The sequence below is a fragment of the Etheostoma spectabile genome, chromosome 1, assembly GCF_008692095.1.
Source record: "Etheostoma spectabile isolate EspeVRDwgs_2016 chromosome 1, UIUC_Espe_1.0, whole genome shotgun sequence".
Taxonomy (NCBI): domain Eukaryota; kingdom Metazoa; phylum Chordata; class Actinopteri; order Perciformes; family Percidae; genus Etheostoma; species Etheostoma spectabile.
The window spans coordinates 1,962,683-1,978,163 of record NC_045733.1 but is presented as its reverse complement, the minus strand read 5'-3'; the positions used below and the strand labels follow the sequence as shown (position 1 = coordinate 1,978,163).

Below are 15,481 nucleotides of genomic sequence, written 5' to 3'. Positions count from 1 at the left end.
AAAAATAACAAAATGAAGCGTTTCACACATTTATTTGAAAGAATAGTCATACTTTGCAGGTTCTGCCAGGATACATGTCTCAGAAAAGACACAATTTACTGACTTACATCCTTGAGTGACAGGCTAAAGCTGTCCACTCGGTATGATTATTTAATAACCAGTTTCAACACCACCAATAATTTGGGTGGACGAGATAGTATATACACACAAAAAGAGAAAGAGAGACCAAATATGAGAGAGAGAGAGAGAGAGAGAGAGGAGCGAGAATAAAGCTGCTCTGGTGATCACATTGGTTGGTTTTTACCACTTCTTTATACAAAAAGTGGTGCACTTACATTCTCCTGGCTGACTTTAAAACACATCTTTGGAATATACAATCTTTGCAGTTAACAAATACACATACAGTACATAAAGAGGGAAATAAAGTCAATGCATTAAGATGGACTATACTATATGTGTGTTTAGCAGAAATGAACATTTGTAGCACAATAGTAGCCTGAATACATTAAAAAAAAATAATAAGGTGACCAATTTAACATTATAAGTCATCAACCAGCAACAGAGGACAGCTCTGTGTGCAAACTCATACAGTAGTCTTCAATTAAGCTGGTAATGTGATTATAAGACATTTCTAATATAATCTCATTAAAATTCCAGAAAAAAAGGTAAGTTATTGTATCTTATAGTATTAATTTTTTTTCTATACATAGAATGTTATACCATAATGAAGCTGTGTATTGGCTCAGACTCCCAACAATGCAGTGGTAAATCACAGTATACAAAAGGGAAATAAGTAAAGAAAAACGTACGCTATACAGTGGCTGTAATATAAATAAAACATAAGATGCTCTCATACAGATGTGTCAGGAAAAGGCTAGGTCCTCTTTCCACGGCATATGGCAGCTGAGTTCATTACACAAGTCTCACATGAATGAATTTTACAGGCAGAGTAGCATGTGTGAACCCAACAAGCAGCAAATGGTTAAACAATGAATACAATTATAAAAACAGAGAAAAGAGGACTTCAAGGCATGTGCGTAGGTTCAGCGTAAGGCAAACAACAGAGCACAATGTAAAAACAAACACAGAAACAGAGATTTAGTAACACTGAGTTCGGAGTACCTCAAAATAACCAAGTAACCATTGAGAATTGGCATGATGCCTACCCAAAATGAGATATGCAGTGGTGCCCATACATTGTGTTCTGTATCAAAGGCTTCTTAAAAATATTTATCAGAGAAAGTTGCATCTCTGCCATCCAGTTTTAAAACTATATATTTAACATATATTTAACTGAATGGGTGACAGGTTGATCAAACACATCACAAAAGTCAAAGAGTCGGGAATGTTCATATATATCATATGTTCATAAGAGACAAAACAAAAGGTAACCAAATGAGGGAGAACCATGCAAAATGAGGATCCCGAATGGCCTAAAGAAGCTTGAGTTTTGCTGGTGGATCAGATGATTAACATTTGGTCTAACAATAGGAAGAGGTGAATTAGTGTGTGGTGCGACTCCAGTGAAGGTCTGAATCAGTCTTGATGTTTTAGACTGTCTCATCTAATGCCCTCCTAGGCTATTTATTTTGTAAACACGTCACACTAAAATATAGCTGTTGCTTGAGAAAAGGTAAGGCTGCAATGGATATGTATGTTTGGACCTTTACAGTAAAAATGTGACATCAATCCAGGTGTTTGGCTATATTTAAAAGGGTTTGTGTGCTTTTAGGAAGTTTTAAACCCTGAAGCAGAGAAAAACCCCACCCTTTCGGTCACATTACTATCGAAGGCTTACAAGAAAAGACAAACAAAAAGTGTATAGTCAATGTGTTGAGTAACCAAAAAGAAAATAGGGTTGTGAGAGTGCACTTATGTTTAAACAGCAATGTAGTTGAGGAACCCGTTGCTATTAAAGAGCTTGGCTGAATGATTCCTCAAGTAGAGAGGCGATTATGTTTTGGTCCATCTGTAAAGAGAACACAAAATTTGTCAACAAACCTGGACATTAAAAACTGTTTCTCGATAAAAACCATTCAGGGAATTAAGGAATTAAGACAAAAGCCTATGTATTCTCTAGCACAGTGGTTCACAACATTTTTGGTCCGAGGTACCCCCAAAGTGCTGTCAGATGAACTCACGTACCACTTCATCGGTTCCCAATGTGTATTCCAAATGTATAACACCATTCATTATATAAACATGTTTTCATAAAATTTAACTGTCAATATTAAGGTTGGTTTGGTCAGCAATACTACTAGTAGCCTACTAGGCTACTACAATGCTGAATATTTCAATCATTTATCCACTAATGTTTCTTTTAGCAAACTATTTCAAACATGTATCCAGTACATTACTTATAACTAATCATTTGAACTGTTATTGCCATTACTTTTAGCTATCTGGTTAAACATCTGTGCTTGCTTGCTTACTAGTTTTTTCTACAATCTGTTACATTCCCCCTGGCAACAGCAGTAGTACCGCCTGGTTGGGAATCACTGCTCAAGCACACATAATAGGGAAAAATTGACTACCTTAACGTGGGTAGGTGAGTGGGCACAAGAGTACATATGTAGCAGTAAATGTGCATAAGGCTCTTAAGAGGGGAGGTGTGTTTGTATTGGAGGGTATGTAGGAGAGTCAGGGGTCACCTCACCTTTCAAAAGAATTGGAATTTTCATGGTTTGGTCCAGAAATAACACACTTACCAACATTATCATTCTCTCACACACACAAAACACCCACCTCACATATTAAGCCCAGCTGCACCAACTCTTCAGCCACCTCTTGAAGATTCTCATCTGAAACACACACACAAGCACAGTTAATAACCTCACATTCATTATCATCAACTCTACCAGTCTTATTAAGTTAAGCAAATACTGTAACACACACACCTACAGCCACTAATGTTGCTATTTGTACCTCTATACCCTTTGTTCCTGTGGACATCTAGCAAAGTAAATTTATGTAATAGTCAAACCAGTTAAAAAGGACAGAGAGTCTAGAATCATCTGGCAGGAAATAATGAAAAAGCCAACATGTTTCAACCAGCATGGTCTTCATTAGGACATGATCTGCTAAAACGTGTGAGCTTTTCAAATAGTCCTCTTCAGCCTTGTTATCTAAGGCTTGATGATTTGACAGTCCTAAGCCGCTTCTATTTTTTCCTTCTTTTTTTTTTTCCCCACCAGCAGTAGTGTTAATAACCATGTTGATGTTACAATGCAGCTACAAAACCTTTTGTTGTGTAAAATAACTCATGCTCTGACTATGCTATTCCTCTAACTGTTTACATTATATAAAAAACTGTAAGGACTCACTACCTTAAGTGTAAGTCTAAGGCAGCTTGAGGGGAAGTTAGTACCTTAAAAAACTGAACCACAAGTAAACTACAAAGGGAGTCAACAGAAGTCCAGAAAAATATGTGCAAGGTTGCACAACATATGAAAACATATGCTGGATATTACTTTATTAAAACAATGGGGAAATAAATTTAGAACATATCAGAATCTAAATTGGTGATATAAAATGTTGGAACTTTTGATGCCTACTTTCTCCTGAAAACCTTAAGATAAACCTTCATAATAATATTATAACCCTGTTTTCAAAATATAGATACTATCTTTTGTAACTAAGTGTTTTTTTACTTTTATATTAGTTATCTTCAAACTGTGAAATTCTTTTCTTGCGCCCTGTGAGCAGAGTTGTCATGGTCTACCGATTTTTAATAACCTAGCTGTCCATTTACAACTACAGGAATGTGGCTGGGACAAGACAAACAACTGGAGGAGAAAACTTTGACATTAAGAAAAGAAAAACACCAGCAGCCCACAGCTATATGATGAGAGATTGATATTGGAGCTCCTTAAGAGTCTTCTTTGCTTGTTTGCATCTTGTAGTTTGACATACAATAATCTACTACAATTTAGTTATTATTAAGTTTTGAGGAAAAAACAAGCTTTGTTAATAGGGTTCAACTGAAGTAGGGTGTAGGAGAGCCACGCAAAAGGCCAAGGGTGTGAATTGTAAAGGCTCAGAGAGCTAGTGACCCTGCACAATGTTACTTGTTACCACACCGTTACTTTGGACTTTAGCATGTTGATAAGTAAAGCTTTAAAGAGATGATCCGATTTTGACATGGGAGGTGACAGCTGTCAGCTGCAGCATTTTACAGGGCAGGCATTCCCCACAAGCCTGCAACATTATACATGCCTACCATACCTGTGTGTGCATGTGCAAATTGGGTCATACATTATTCTGACCATTCAACAACTGTGTTGTGCGTTCTTGTCTCATTTGCCTTCCTTTAGGTTCTAGTCCGCCTCCAGAACTGAGATGAAAATCCTCAATTTCAAATAAGTTAATTGAATAAGTAATATTTAGAATTTGTCAAGGAGAGTCATTGTTGGTATCAAGACAATGCTTTAAACCGATCACATGCCAATTGGGGTTTGAAAAGCGACAATGGCCAATAAAAAAACAATTCCAGAATGTATCCATCTACATTCATAATAGGAGGTGCAAGGTTTTCATGACACATAAGCGACAGTTAGTCTCCCTGCCTAAAATAGTCTTGCATACTGTATTTTGTGACCCCATTTGAGTTTAAAGCTCTCTGGAATCTCACTCTTACTCTTCTACATGCCTTGGTGCACACATATGGAGAGGGACTGTATATTAAAACTCTGTGCGAGGTAAAATCTAATAGTACAGCGGAGCTAGCTATACAGTAATTCATACATACATAATTATTTATCAACACCTTAAGTCAAATTGAATTCTAACATTTACCCAAGCTGTAAAACTAAACTGTCTAGATTGACAAAATGATCATGCTTCATAAAAACCCTAATTTAAAGCACAAATGCAGACATACACGTTATGCCCTCCCCATTAGGATAATGTATGCTTTCTGGTATTGATAATTCACACACACACACACACGCGCGCACACACGCACACCACACACACACACACACACTTATATTTTGCACATTACATCTTGCAAGTAAACTCGTATTTCTCCCTGCGTTCTGAAGAGGAATTCAAAAAGTTTAACGGTAAAAGTATTAAGGGAAAATTTGACAGTTCAAAGTGTTTTCACTGTTTGTTTGTTTTTTGTTTAACTGTTCACTGTTTTCTAAGGTCATTAAATGCAACACCTTTCCAAAAGTCTATGAGTAATTGTGGTAAATAATCATGATTTCAATATTAATCTAAATATTTGTGATTCTTTCCATAATCGAGCAGCCCTAGGTGATCTTACGAGGTAACATGTCACAGCTGAGATGTCTATTCATTTTGTCCTCCAGTTTCAGCAGTAATGTTATCTAAAAGAAGAGAAAAACAACAATAGACACAATTGTTATTATTCTTATAATATCATGTTGCATTTTTAATTAGTTGAACAATAAATGATCAACCTATACATATTATTAATGAGACTTACATGATACTTGGTTCCCTCCTCGACAGATTCAAAAGTACACTGCATATGAATGACCTGCAGAAGAAGTATGGGAATCTAAGTATGAATAGCTCTCAACAGTATTTTACTCCAGCAAATACATAGTAGGCATCTTGATTCAGTAAGTGATCGTGAAAATTAAGAAATGTTAGTATCAAGATGATTACTTGTTAAATATCACCATCGTTATTGTATCTTCCTAATGTAATATGCAGTATAATCTGTTGTACACACTCGCCGTGTCTCGAGCTCTGCAGGTTCGGGGGTGGGGGATTTGACCAAAGGGACGACAATGGGAGATTTAACAGTCTCCTGTTGAGGCTGCTGAGGACAGGGCAGCCCGAACGCCGTCATTGGATAAATACCGTTTCTGATCCAAGGAAGGAGGGAGAGACAAAGGCAAGGAGAGGTGGAGAAAACATTAGAGAAAGAGGAAAAAAATAGAAAGAGGGGAGAAAAAAGATGGTAGTTATATAAAGTACAACATACAAAAATTAAGAAAAAAGTTTGAGGTAGGGAAAGTCAGAATCTAAAGAAGAGATAAGGTGGAAAATGAGAAACGTTTTGTACTATAATATAAGAAAAACAAACATGTAACAACATATTTCTTTGTTTTGCTTTCCATATTGTTGAAACTAAACTAAACGATCCGAATTACAAATGTGTCTCACAAAAGTAACACACTAATAAGGTAATGCCTAAACATGTATCAAAACCTTGGTCAGGACCCAGAATTAATGTTTTAGGAGGTTATTATACCATATTAAGATATGATCATGTTTTATAAAGTGACAAAAGATGGACAACAATAGTTAGATGGTCCCATACTGCCCCCATGTGGCCGGATAGTGTTTCTCTTAGGGCCAATTTCTTAGGGAAATGGAGAACACAACTTATCATGCTTTAGTCTTGCACTGCCAGACCTTCCTGTACAGCGCTGTGGAGGAGGGTCTGGTAAGTTCACACAGCATTCCGATAGGGAGAAAAATGTGGCATTTCTTTAAACCAATTGTTGTCTTGGGCGGCGCAAAGCTCCGGACGTAGCAACGGCACTTCTGCAAAATAGCCTCGGGAAAGAAACTTGTTTTGGTAGAACATGTGTACGTTCAAAGGTTGTTTTAGTTGTGCAACAGAAAACTCATATTGGGCAGATAGTCTGGCTAGTTGTCTGGATTTACCCTACAGAGATCTGAGGAGCAGTTTACCATAGTCCTTATAAATATACCGGAGTTTAAAATGCCAACACAATGAAAGCACTAAGTAACGGCCTAAATGAGGGAAATCCGGCAAAATTTCCAGCAGCACCAGAGCAATCCATGAAGTGCAACGTCGTCGATATAGACAAATGCTTAGTTTTTTGCTCGTCGCTGCATTGCTTCTTACCTTACATCCTCCAGGAATTTATCAAGTTCCAAGGCAGGAAACTGTGAAAGCCTACAGAAGAAAAAAAAAAATTAAATAGATAACGTTTGAGGTCTTTACACCACATACATTTAAAATAAGATAACATAATATTACCAACAACCTCAAAAATTTAGGATTTACATATATACGAGTAATAAAAATACAGTATATAGGACACATACCAACCACTAATATTAGTACTAATGACACTTTCTTTTTTCACCTGTCTGCCATTATATTGATAAACATAACTTCTTGTACTGAACATATTCAGAACAAAAAGAATGATTTAATATCAATGTTGTTGCTATTAAAACTAAATACCTCTATTTGAATGACTACTGTTACTATTTGTGCTGTATCTAGCAGACGCTGACTGGACACTAGTTTCTAAGACTCTTTCTAAATTCTGCATATCAGCTTCTGGTCCTTACTTAAGCTGAATGTGGTCTTTTTTTTCAGCGATGACCAGGTTAGGGTCCAGCTTCTTTGTGATCTCCTCCAGGGCATTCTCAGGAATCATGTCTGGACAATTACAAACCATTAAGAACTGATTAGGTGATACTGGTTGTTAAGACATCCAGTGGATTCAGGTTCAGCAGCACCTCTTCCTGGTAAGGATGCTCACAAGTTTTATGTCCTCATAAAAGCAAATCAAAATAAATAAATCTGTTATTCTGTGTCTTTTGTATGTGCATGTTACAGACTTACGGTGGTGGCTGACAATACAATGTGCAGCCAGAAGTTTTAGCAGCGGTACTTCAAACAGAGCTTGGTTAAACAGTAGCTCTCGGGCTGTAGGCCTTGTGCTGGGATCACACTCGAGGCACGTCTGGATTAGCTCCTACAAAAACAAACATCTGGGTTACATACTGAACTTCTGGAATAACATCTGTTGTGACAAATTGGACCTTCAAATAAACACAACAAGACAAATAGTTATCTGAGGTGACTCAACCACACACCCACACCCACACACCCACCCACACACCCACCCACACCCACACCCACACACACACACACACACACCCTTTGCAGTGGGTCCTCCAGTAACTGTATGGCATTGTTGATGGCCTCCTGAGAAACGAAATAGGACTCCCCATTTCCCTGGATTTCCAAGAGCGCCATCTGCAACACACCAACACACACATGTTAACATATTGCTTTAAATGTCCCATTATATGCTCATTTTCAGGTCCATACTATTTCTATTCTGTTCATACTATTGGGATTCTAATAAAACATGTTTACACGCCTTAATGTTTAGTAAACCAATTAATCAATATTGGTCTAAATATATCGGTATTCACCTTCTATCTGAAACGGTCCGTTTTAGTGCCTGTCTCTTTAATCCCCCCACCCGAAAAGCCCAGGCTGCTCTGCTTGATCAGCATTTCTGGGTCTTCTACATCTGCGCCCTTGAAGTGTTTGCATCGTCATTGCAGCCAGGGAATGACTGCAACGGCATTGTAGCAGCATGTTCTACCTACATACAGAATAGTTTAATTGTGACATCACAACCGTACAGAAGTCCTGACGTCTCGTTTAAAGGCAGAGTTTCTGAATACTGGCGGTGTGCATTTCTCTGTGGCTTAAGCATTTTGATACATTTACAATATTGATATGGCACCTTGACCTGCTTTATAATCAAAAAATGGAACCGTTGTTACAGTATGTGACCGTTAAGGTTCAGGCCATTCTTTCATCTATCATCATGGGTCCCATCTCACCTCTAAGGCACACATGCCAAACGAGTAGATGTCTACAGCCGTGGTGACATCATCAACAGCTATGATGAGAGAAGGAATAAAAAAAAAAAGTTTGCATCAAATCCTTAGTTCATATTGTTTACTTCTTCTTTGATAAGATATTTTATGATTTAAATACATTTTAGATTATTTTATTTAGACAAAGCTTTTGCATGGTTGATTATGGTAAGATATTATTCAACACTGTTACACTCTACTGTATTATGTTAATGGAATTAAAACATATTTAACAATAACATATGCATTAAACTAAGGAATTGTACCTACATACCCTACTTCTATTGTGTTACGTCAATATATGATTTAATTTTGTGAGAAACCACACTTTTTCCTTTAAAAAGAAGTTAATATCTTTCCAATACATCTGTATCATCCAGTTTACTCTGGAGGTCAGGAAACCACCAATATCAGTAGGATTATAATAAAAAAAAGTATTATGAGTAATTTTGATCATGTCTACCTCCATATTCTGGGGCATAGAAGTGCAAATTCTTCTGTTCCTCGTGACACGTCTTCACGTGGTTGTTAATGGTGTCTGGGGCAACTGCAGATGAGGGAGCAGAACAAAGCGCAGAAAAACTTTGGTGGCTGGACTTTAGTCATTGCAGTGTATGTGTGTACAGACAACAGTTGTTTTCTAAACCACAGTACACACCACTTTGTCCACATCTATACATTGTGCAGGGGTTATTTTGGTAAACAAGAAAAGAGATATTGCCACCATTTTTTTCACATTAGAAATCTTGATTGTGTTGTCTTGGATGAGACTGTTACTTTTGTACATACAACACTGGTACTGTGTAATCATGGAAATTCATTGACATTTCTGGTCTTTAAATCCATAATTTAGTATCATTTGACTCCACCAGCAGTGCTTCAGCTCCACTACCTAACCCTGTAGGGTGAAACCTGCTTTACTCTATACCTGATCCGATCTTGATGAGCCCGTTGTGTTGGATAAAGATGGTGTCACAGGTCAGGTTGCCATGGATGATGGGAGGGTCACATGAGTGGAGATAACTGCAGTACAGAGAGAAACATGCACAAATACAAACTTCATTAGAAAGGGATTGGGTTGTTTTACATGTGAAGGCATTTTCCTATGAGTGACCATAATGAATTTAACATAATGTCTAAAAACGGTAAACCAACCTGAGAGCAGACAGGATCTGTGTGCACCATCTCTTCCAAGCCTGTAGGACCATACACCTTATCAGAGCGCTTACTAGCTGGTTTCCAATATGGAGTAAGTATGACTTACATAATATGATTCAACTTTGCTCAGAACTGGTATACAGTATATTCGCAAATTCTGTTCTTTTTTTGCCAATGGCCAGTTGCCAATTAATGTGTTAACAAAATTATTGGTCCTTGCTTTGGAAATCCCATCTTATCCATTCTGTGGTATAGCAGCTTTAACTTTTCACAAGATATGTAGATCATGTACAGCAAGACTTTCATATACCATTATTCTATTTTGGTATATTTACATACAGTCAGTAATTACCTTTTCATTCATGGTTTTGTGATTCTTCTTTGTCTTTTTTAGAAATTGCTTCAAGCTTCCTGATGACATATATTCAGTAATGAAAATCACCTGAGGGAGAGGAAAAAATTAGGGGAAACCATGTATGCGTGTAACAAAGGATGTTTTTCCAGATCTTAGACTCACCCTGGCCCGGTTCTCCTTTGTGTCGGCCCAGTACTTGTGAAACTTGACGATATTGGCATGTTCCAAATGGATGAGGTTATCAAATACTGCCTTCACTTTCTCCTAAACATGCAGGAAAAACAAAGTATTTATAACATGTTATACATATTTATATAACCACATTTACCTTAAACACTTACTGTTCTGTGTCTGACTGATCAGTAATATGTCTCAAGGAACTATTGATGTACACAAAGTTTAAAGAATAATTATTTTCTCTCATGTAGTTTTGACCTTCTGGCCAAGGAAATGGCATTATAATACACAATGCCAGAAATTGTGTGACACTAGTAAACTGTAGACAGATTATCACATTAACAAACCTGGACAGTTTACAACTGCTTTATAACAAAAGGACACATATATATATATATATATATATACACATACAGTCCCTGACAAAGGTCTTTTCGCTTATCTATTTTGTAGAAACACCTGCTATTAACCTGACTTTTAATTAATCAATTGGTGTAAGAAATAGCTCATATGAAAAGCTAAAACCCTCCCAAATGATGTTCAATGCACTGAAATAAATTAGTTTCACTAAAAAAAGATTTATTATTTAAACAAGACAGAAAGGTCAAATTTTGGCATGACAAAAGTTTTGTCGCCTATACAGAAATTGAAAAAAAAAATTACTGCAAATACTAAACTATGTCAGCAAATTAAATAGCGGTGCTGTGAGATTCAAATTTAATATCTTGTATGACTTCCATGAGCTTGAAGGACTGCATCCATGCGGTTTGGCAAGGATTCATACAATGTATTGATGAAGTCATCAGGAAGAGCTAGGAAAGCAGTCTTACATGCCTCCCAGAGTTCATCAATATTCTTTGGTTTGGTCTTCCATGCTTCCTCTTTCATCCTACCCCACATATGCTCAATGATGTTCATGTCTGGTGACTGGGCCGGCCAATCCTGGAGCATCTTGATCTTCTTTGCCTTGAGGAACTTTGAAGTGGAGATGGAAGTATGCGATGGAGCACCATCCTGCTGGAGAATTTGGCTTCTTTTATGGTTGGGAATATAAGAGGTAGCTAAGATTTCTTGGTATTTGAGACTGTTGATGTTGCCTTCCACCCTGCAGATCTCTCGCACACCCCATACTGGATGTTACCCCAGACCATGATTTTTCCGCCACCAAACTTCACTGTTTTCTGGGTGAATCTTGGATTCATGTGGGCTCCAGTAGGTCTCCTGCAATATTTATGGCAACTGTGGTGTAATTCAACAGAAGATTAATCTGAAAAATCCACTTTCTTCCACTTCTCCAGCGTCCATTTGTCCATCCTTTTGGCAGGCTGTGGGCCTTGGCAAATGCCACATGTTTTTTTAATTGTCTTTTGTTTAGTGCTGGCTTCTGGGCACTGATTCGACCATGGAGGCCATTTCAAGACAGAATCCGACAAACCGTTCTGGTTTACACAGGGACTTCAGGGGACCAGGTCTCGTGGAGCTCTGCTGCAGTGGAAAATGGGCTGGCCTTGGATTTTCGAGCCAACAAACGGTCCTCTCGAGCAGTTGTCTTGCGGGGTCTGCCTGACCTGGGCTTGTCAAAAACATCTCCAGTGTCTTCAAATGTTTTTTTAATCCTCTGGACTTGACGCTGAGACACATTGAAGGTGTCTGCCACATCAGCAGTGGATCTGATCTTCAGCCTCTTGATAATCAAAAGTTTAGTCTCAGGGTGAATCTTAGGCTTGTTTACAGATGTCTAGTTGCAGTTGATGTGAAGGTCTAGTGTACTGGGGTTGTTTTTATACACACCTGAGACCTAATTGATCCATTACTAGTCACAGTTGAAGCTCATATGACAAGGCGACAACACTTATGTCTTTGCAAAAATTGACTCAATGGGCTTTACCAAGTTGTGAATATTAGAATACTTTTTGACAGTTTCTTTTTGCACTGAAACATTATTACAAAAGCTATTGGGATTAAAATGAGCCATTTCTTGTAAATAAATCTTGATTAGAAATATATTTCAGCGGCACTTCAGGTCAATTTGTACACAAGCGACAAGACTTTGTCAGGGACTGTATATATATCTTTCACACAACAGGTAGACATATTTTATTTTGACTTAACTTAATAAATATTGTTAAAAAGATAATTTAAAGCCAACAACAACCTATCACTGACTGCCAAAATTCATGATTCTTAAAATGTGTCAATATTATTTTTAATTAAAGTTACATGATCTATCTGTAAGCCAGGAAACCTTAAATTTTGCTGGCATTGTTGGACACTGTTTTGTCTACATTACAGACCAAGAGCTGCATCATAGTCACCCCTATAACTTTGTGTGTATTATAGTAAAATAACGTTACCCAATCAATCTTTATACTTTTTTTTTATCCCATATAGTATGTGCATGAACTACCGGAGGCACAAAAACATCCGTGAGTATCTTTACCTGTTTTATTCCTATATTGTAACACTGGGTCTCACCTCTAGCAGTTTGAAGTTCTTCCTCTCGGAGATCATGACTTCATTCCAAACTACTTCTACCCCTTCCTCTGTGTCCATGGCCAAGTATGCAGCATCTATACCTGGGACATTACGCTGATTCACCTACAGTAGAAGTGAACAGATAATAGCTTATGAGATATTATATTTTAATAGTAAAATGAAATACAAGACACAAAAATGCTTCATTTGAAAAAGAAAAAAAATACTCCCATCAGAAAAACTTAGTTTTGATAAAATGCTGAATATAATCATCCACAAAAGAGGCGCAATCCCCCTTTTACCCATATTAAAATCTATTGAAATTTTTCACATGAAAAAGGGGTATATTTTGACTCAGTATCTTTATACTAACATATAGGGACTTGAGAAAGTTTAAAAATACAGAGGGCATAAATATACACACCCCTGTGTTAAATTCCCATAGAGGCAGGCCCATTTTTTTTTTTTTTTAAAGGACAGTTATTTTATGGATCCAGGATACTAGGCATCCTGACAAAGTTCCCTTGGCCTTTGGAAGTAAACTAACCCCCCTTCATCACATACCCTTCACCATACCTAGAGATTGGCATGATGCTATTTCAGGTAGCCCAATAGCTGGTTTGATTTGCATTAAGAGATGATCTTATGGAAAGTTCCCCATGCCCAACTCTAGGTATGGTGAAGGGTATGTGATGATGTGATGATTATTTACAATACATTATTCATTCATAAAGAAAATTGGTGTCCTTAAAAGGTTGGATTTTCCTTTTTTTTGTTAATTAAGGCATTTGGATCAATTTCCAAAAGATGTTTTTTTATTCCTCTTTTTAATCAACTTTAGCAGGGGTGTGTAAATTTTCTCAAGCCACTGTAAAATTCTATATCGTTTCTACCATGATGTCAAAGAAAACTGTGGCCATACTGAATTACGACAATATTTATGCCATTTGGATGACACTCTACGTTCTGATCCTTACAGGCTGTTAATTATTTAATTTTAATTAATTAATTTAGCACTAACATTCTTAATAAAATGAGAAAATAAAATGTACCTTTCATTTGTAAAGTATTTAATTCACAGGAGTATACAAAATAGGCTTTACCACCTGCTTAGTTCCTATAGTCTAATTATTGAGGTTCCAGAAAACATGCTACATGGAAGATTTATATTTTTATTGAGATAGGAAATTACCTATATCAAAAGAGAAGATTTTGGCCATATCACCAGGGCCTACTGCTGCTAGTCAAAAGTCCCTTTGAATTTTTATTTATGCAGAGAAATGTGATACGTCTCATAATAACTTTGAATTGAAGTTAAACTTTGTCCATCATTTTCACTTGACAACATCAAAGCACAGCTTCCTGGCCGTCCTTACCTCTTCTCTGCGTTTCTGCCAGCGGCCACAGGGACTCTCTTCCAAGATCTCTGACTCATCTTCACTCTCATCCTCATCCTCCGTTGCTGTGGTAGCAGGAGGCTGTATGGAGGCCACAGGCGAAGACACAGATGCTCCACTTTCTACCTGTTGAATATTACTGGACATGTGTCCTGCTGTGACCTCTGGTTTGTTTCCCTCTGTAACCGGAGGTCCTATCTCCTGTGCTTCCGACATCATGACACAAATTGTATGTCGCTGGCCTTCCGTCCCTAGGAAGTAATAGGAAGCCTCTTTGCTGCTTTCCACTTTCTCTGTTTGAGCTGGTCACAAATCCATTTTCCTTTCTGGCCTGACTTTCAACAAGAGAGAGCTCAAGCTGGGAGGGGGGGGGACTGTAAACAAATTACACATGTTTAAGTTTGTAACCTTTGGCAATAAAGTATTATCTTTTCAAACGTTAAGTCGTATTGTGCCATTTAGCTTAACGTTAATTGACTGAGAGACAAACTTATCTCGTATGCTTTGCTGGTTGGACTCAGAGGCAGAGAAACATACTGTTACAGGGCACTAAAACATAATTCACTAAATCTAACTAATGTTTGCTACTGTAGCTAATTTAACTAATGAAGGCTTCTGCTAAATGTTCAACCTTAGCTTAGCTGGAGAAGTTCATCCTCCCAGTGCTTTGCTAACTTTCCCCAGCTAACAAGCTAATGAAAGGTAAATGACGTTAAACAAATAGCTAGCTGACATAAAGTTAAGTAACGTTAGCAATGCATACTATATCTTACCGTGGAACAGAAGACTACCGCCAAATGAAGAGTCTTGGGCTAGCTACATACTGATGACAAAAGGAGTAAAAATAGATAAGTTTAGACAAAAATGCTAGCTAGTTCGTCATAAATATGTTGTTGGGTTTTTACTCTTGTCCCTCTCAGCAAAAGTGGGAGGGGCGGGGCAGCAGTTGGGGAGCGCTTGTTTGCGCGCAGAAAACGCAGTGGCGTAGAGTAGACCATAAAGTTTGAACTGACAAACAAATATTGAATAAAATATATACCCTACGTGAGATAGCAAGATTATATATTATTTAATTTAAGAAATGTTCTAACTGTGTCATGGTCAGTGGACTCAATATAACGCCCACCGTCCAGCAAAACACAATAAATGTGGTGAAAGTGTATTTAAGTAGTTATGTAGTTATATCCAAATAAAGACTTTTGGTCAACATGTGTGTATCGCTACTACAGAACCTTACGACTAGAAAATAGGATAAATTTGTTGTCCTTTTTAAGCATGG

The 15,481-nt window shown here is 37.5% G+C and overlaps 1 protein-coding gene across 1 annotated transcript; it reads right to left on the bottom strand.

Moving 5' to 3' along the window:
* Positions 1-16: 16 nt before the first annotated feature.
* Positions 17-15,150, bottom strand: LOC116692322 (nuclear receptor-binding protein-like). The gene is given in 19 exon segments (XM_032520514.1): positions 17-1,923; positions 1,925-1,969; positions 2,746-2,801; positions 5,270-5,333; positions 5,453-5,506; positions 5,705-5,840; positions 6,854-6,904; positions 7,309-7,399; positions 7,586-7,718; positions 7,904-8,002; positions 8,605-8,663; positions 9,104-9,187; positions 9,569-9,663; positions 9,796-9,836; positions 10,151-10,240; positions 10,316-10,417; positions 12,806-12,928; positions 14,182-14,576; positions 14,976-15,150. Coding segments are annotated over 18 exon segments (1,608 nt in total). The 5' UTR covers positions 14,422-14,576; positions 14,976-15,150; the 3' UTR covers positions 17-1,878.
* Positions 15,151-15,481: the final 331 nt, after the last annotated feature.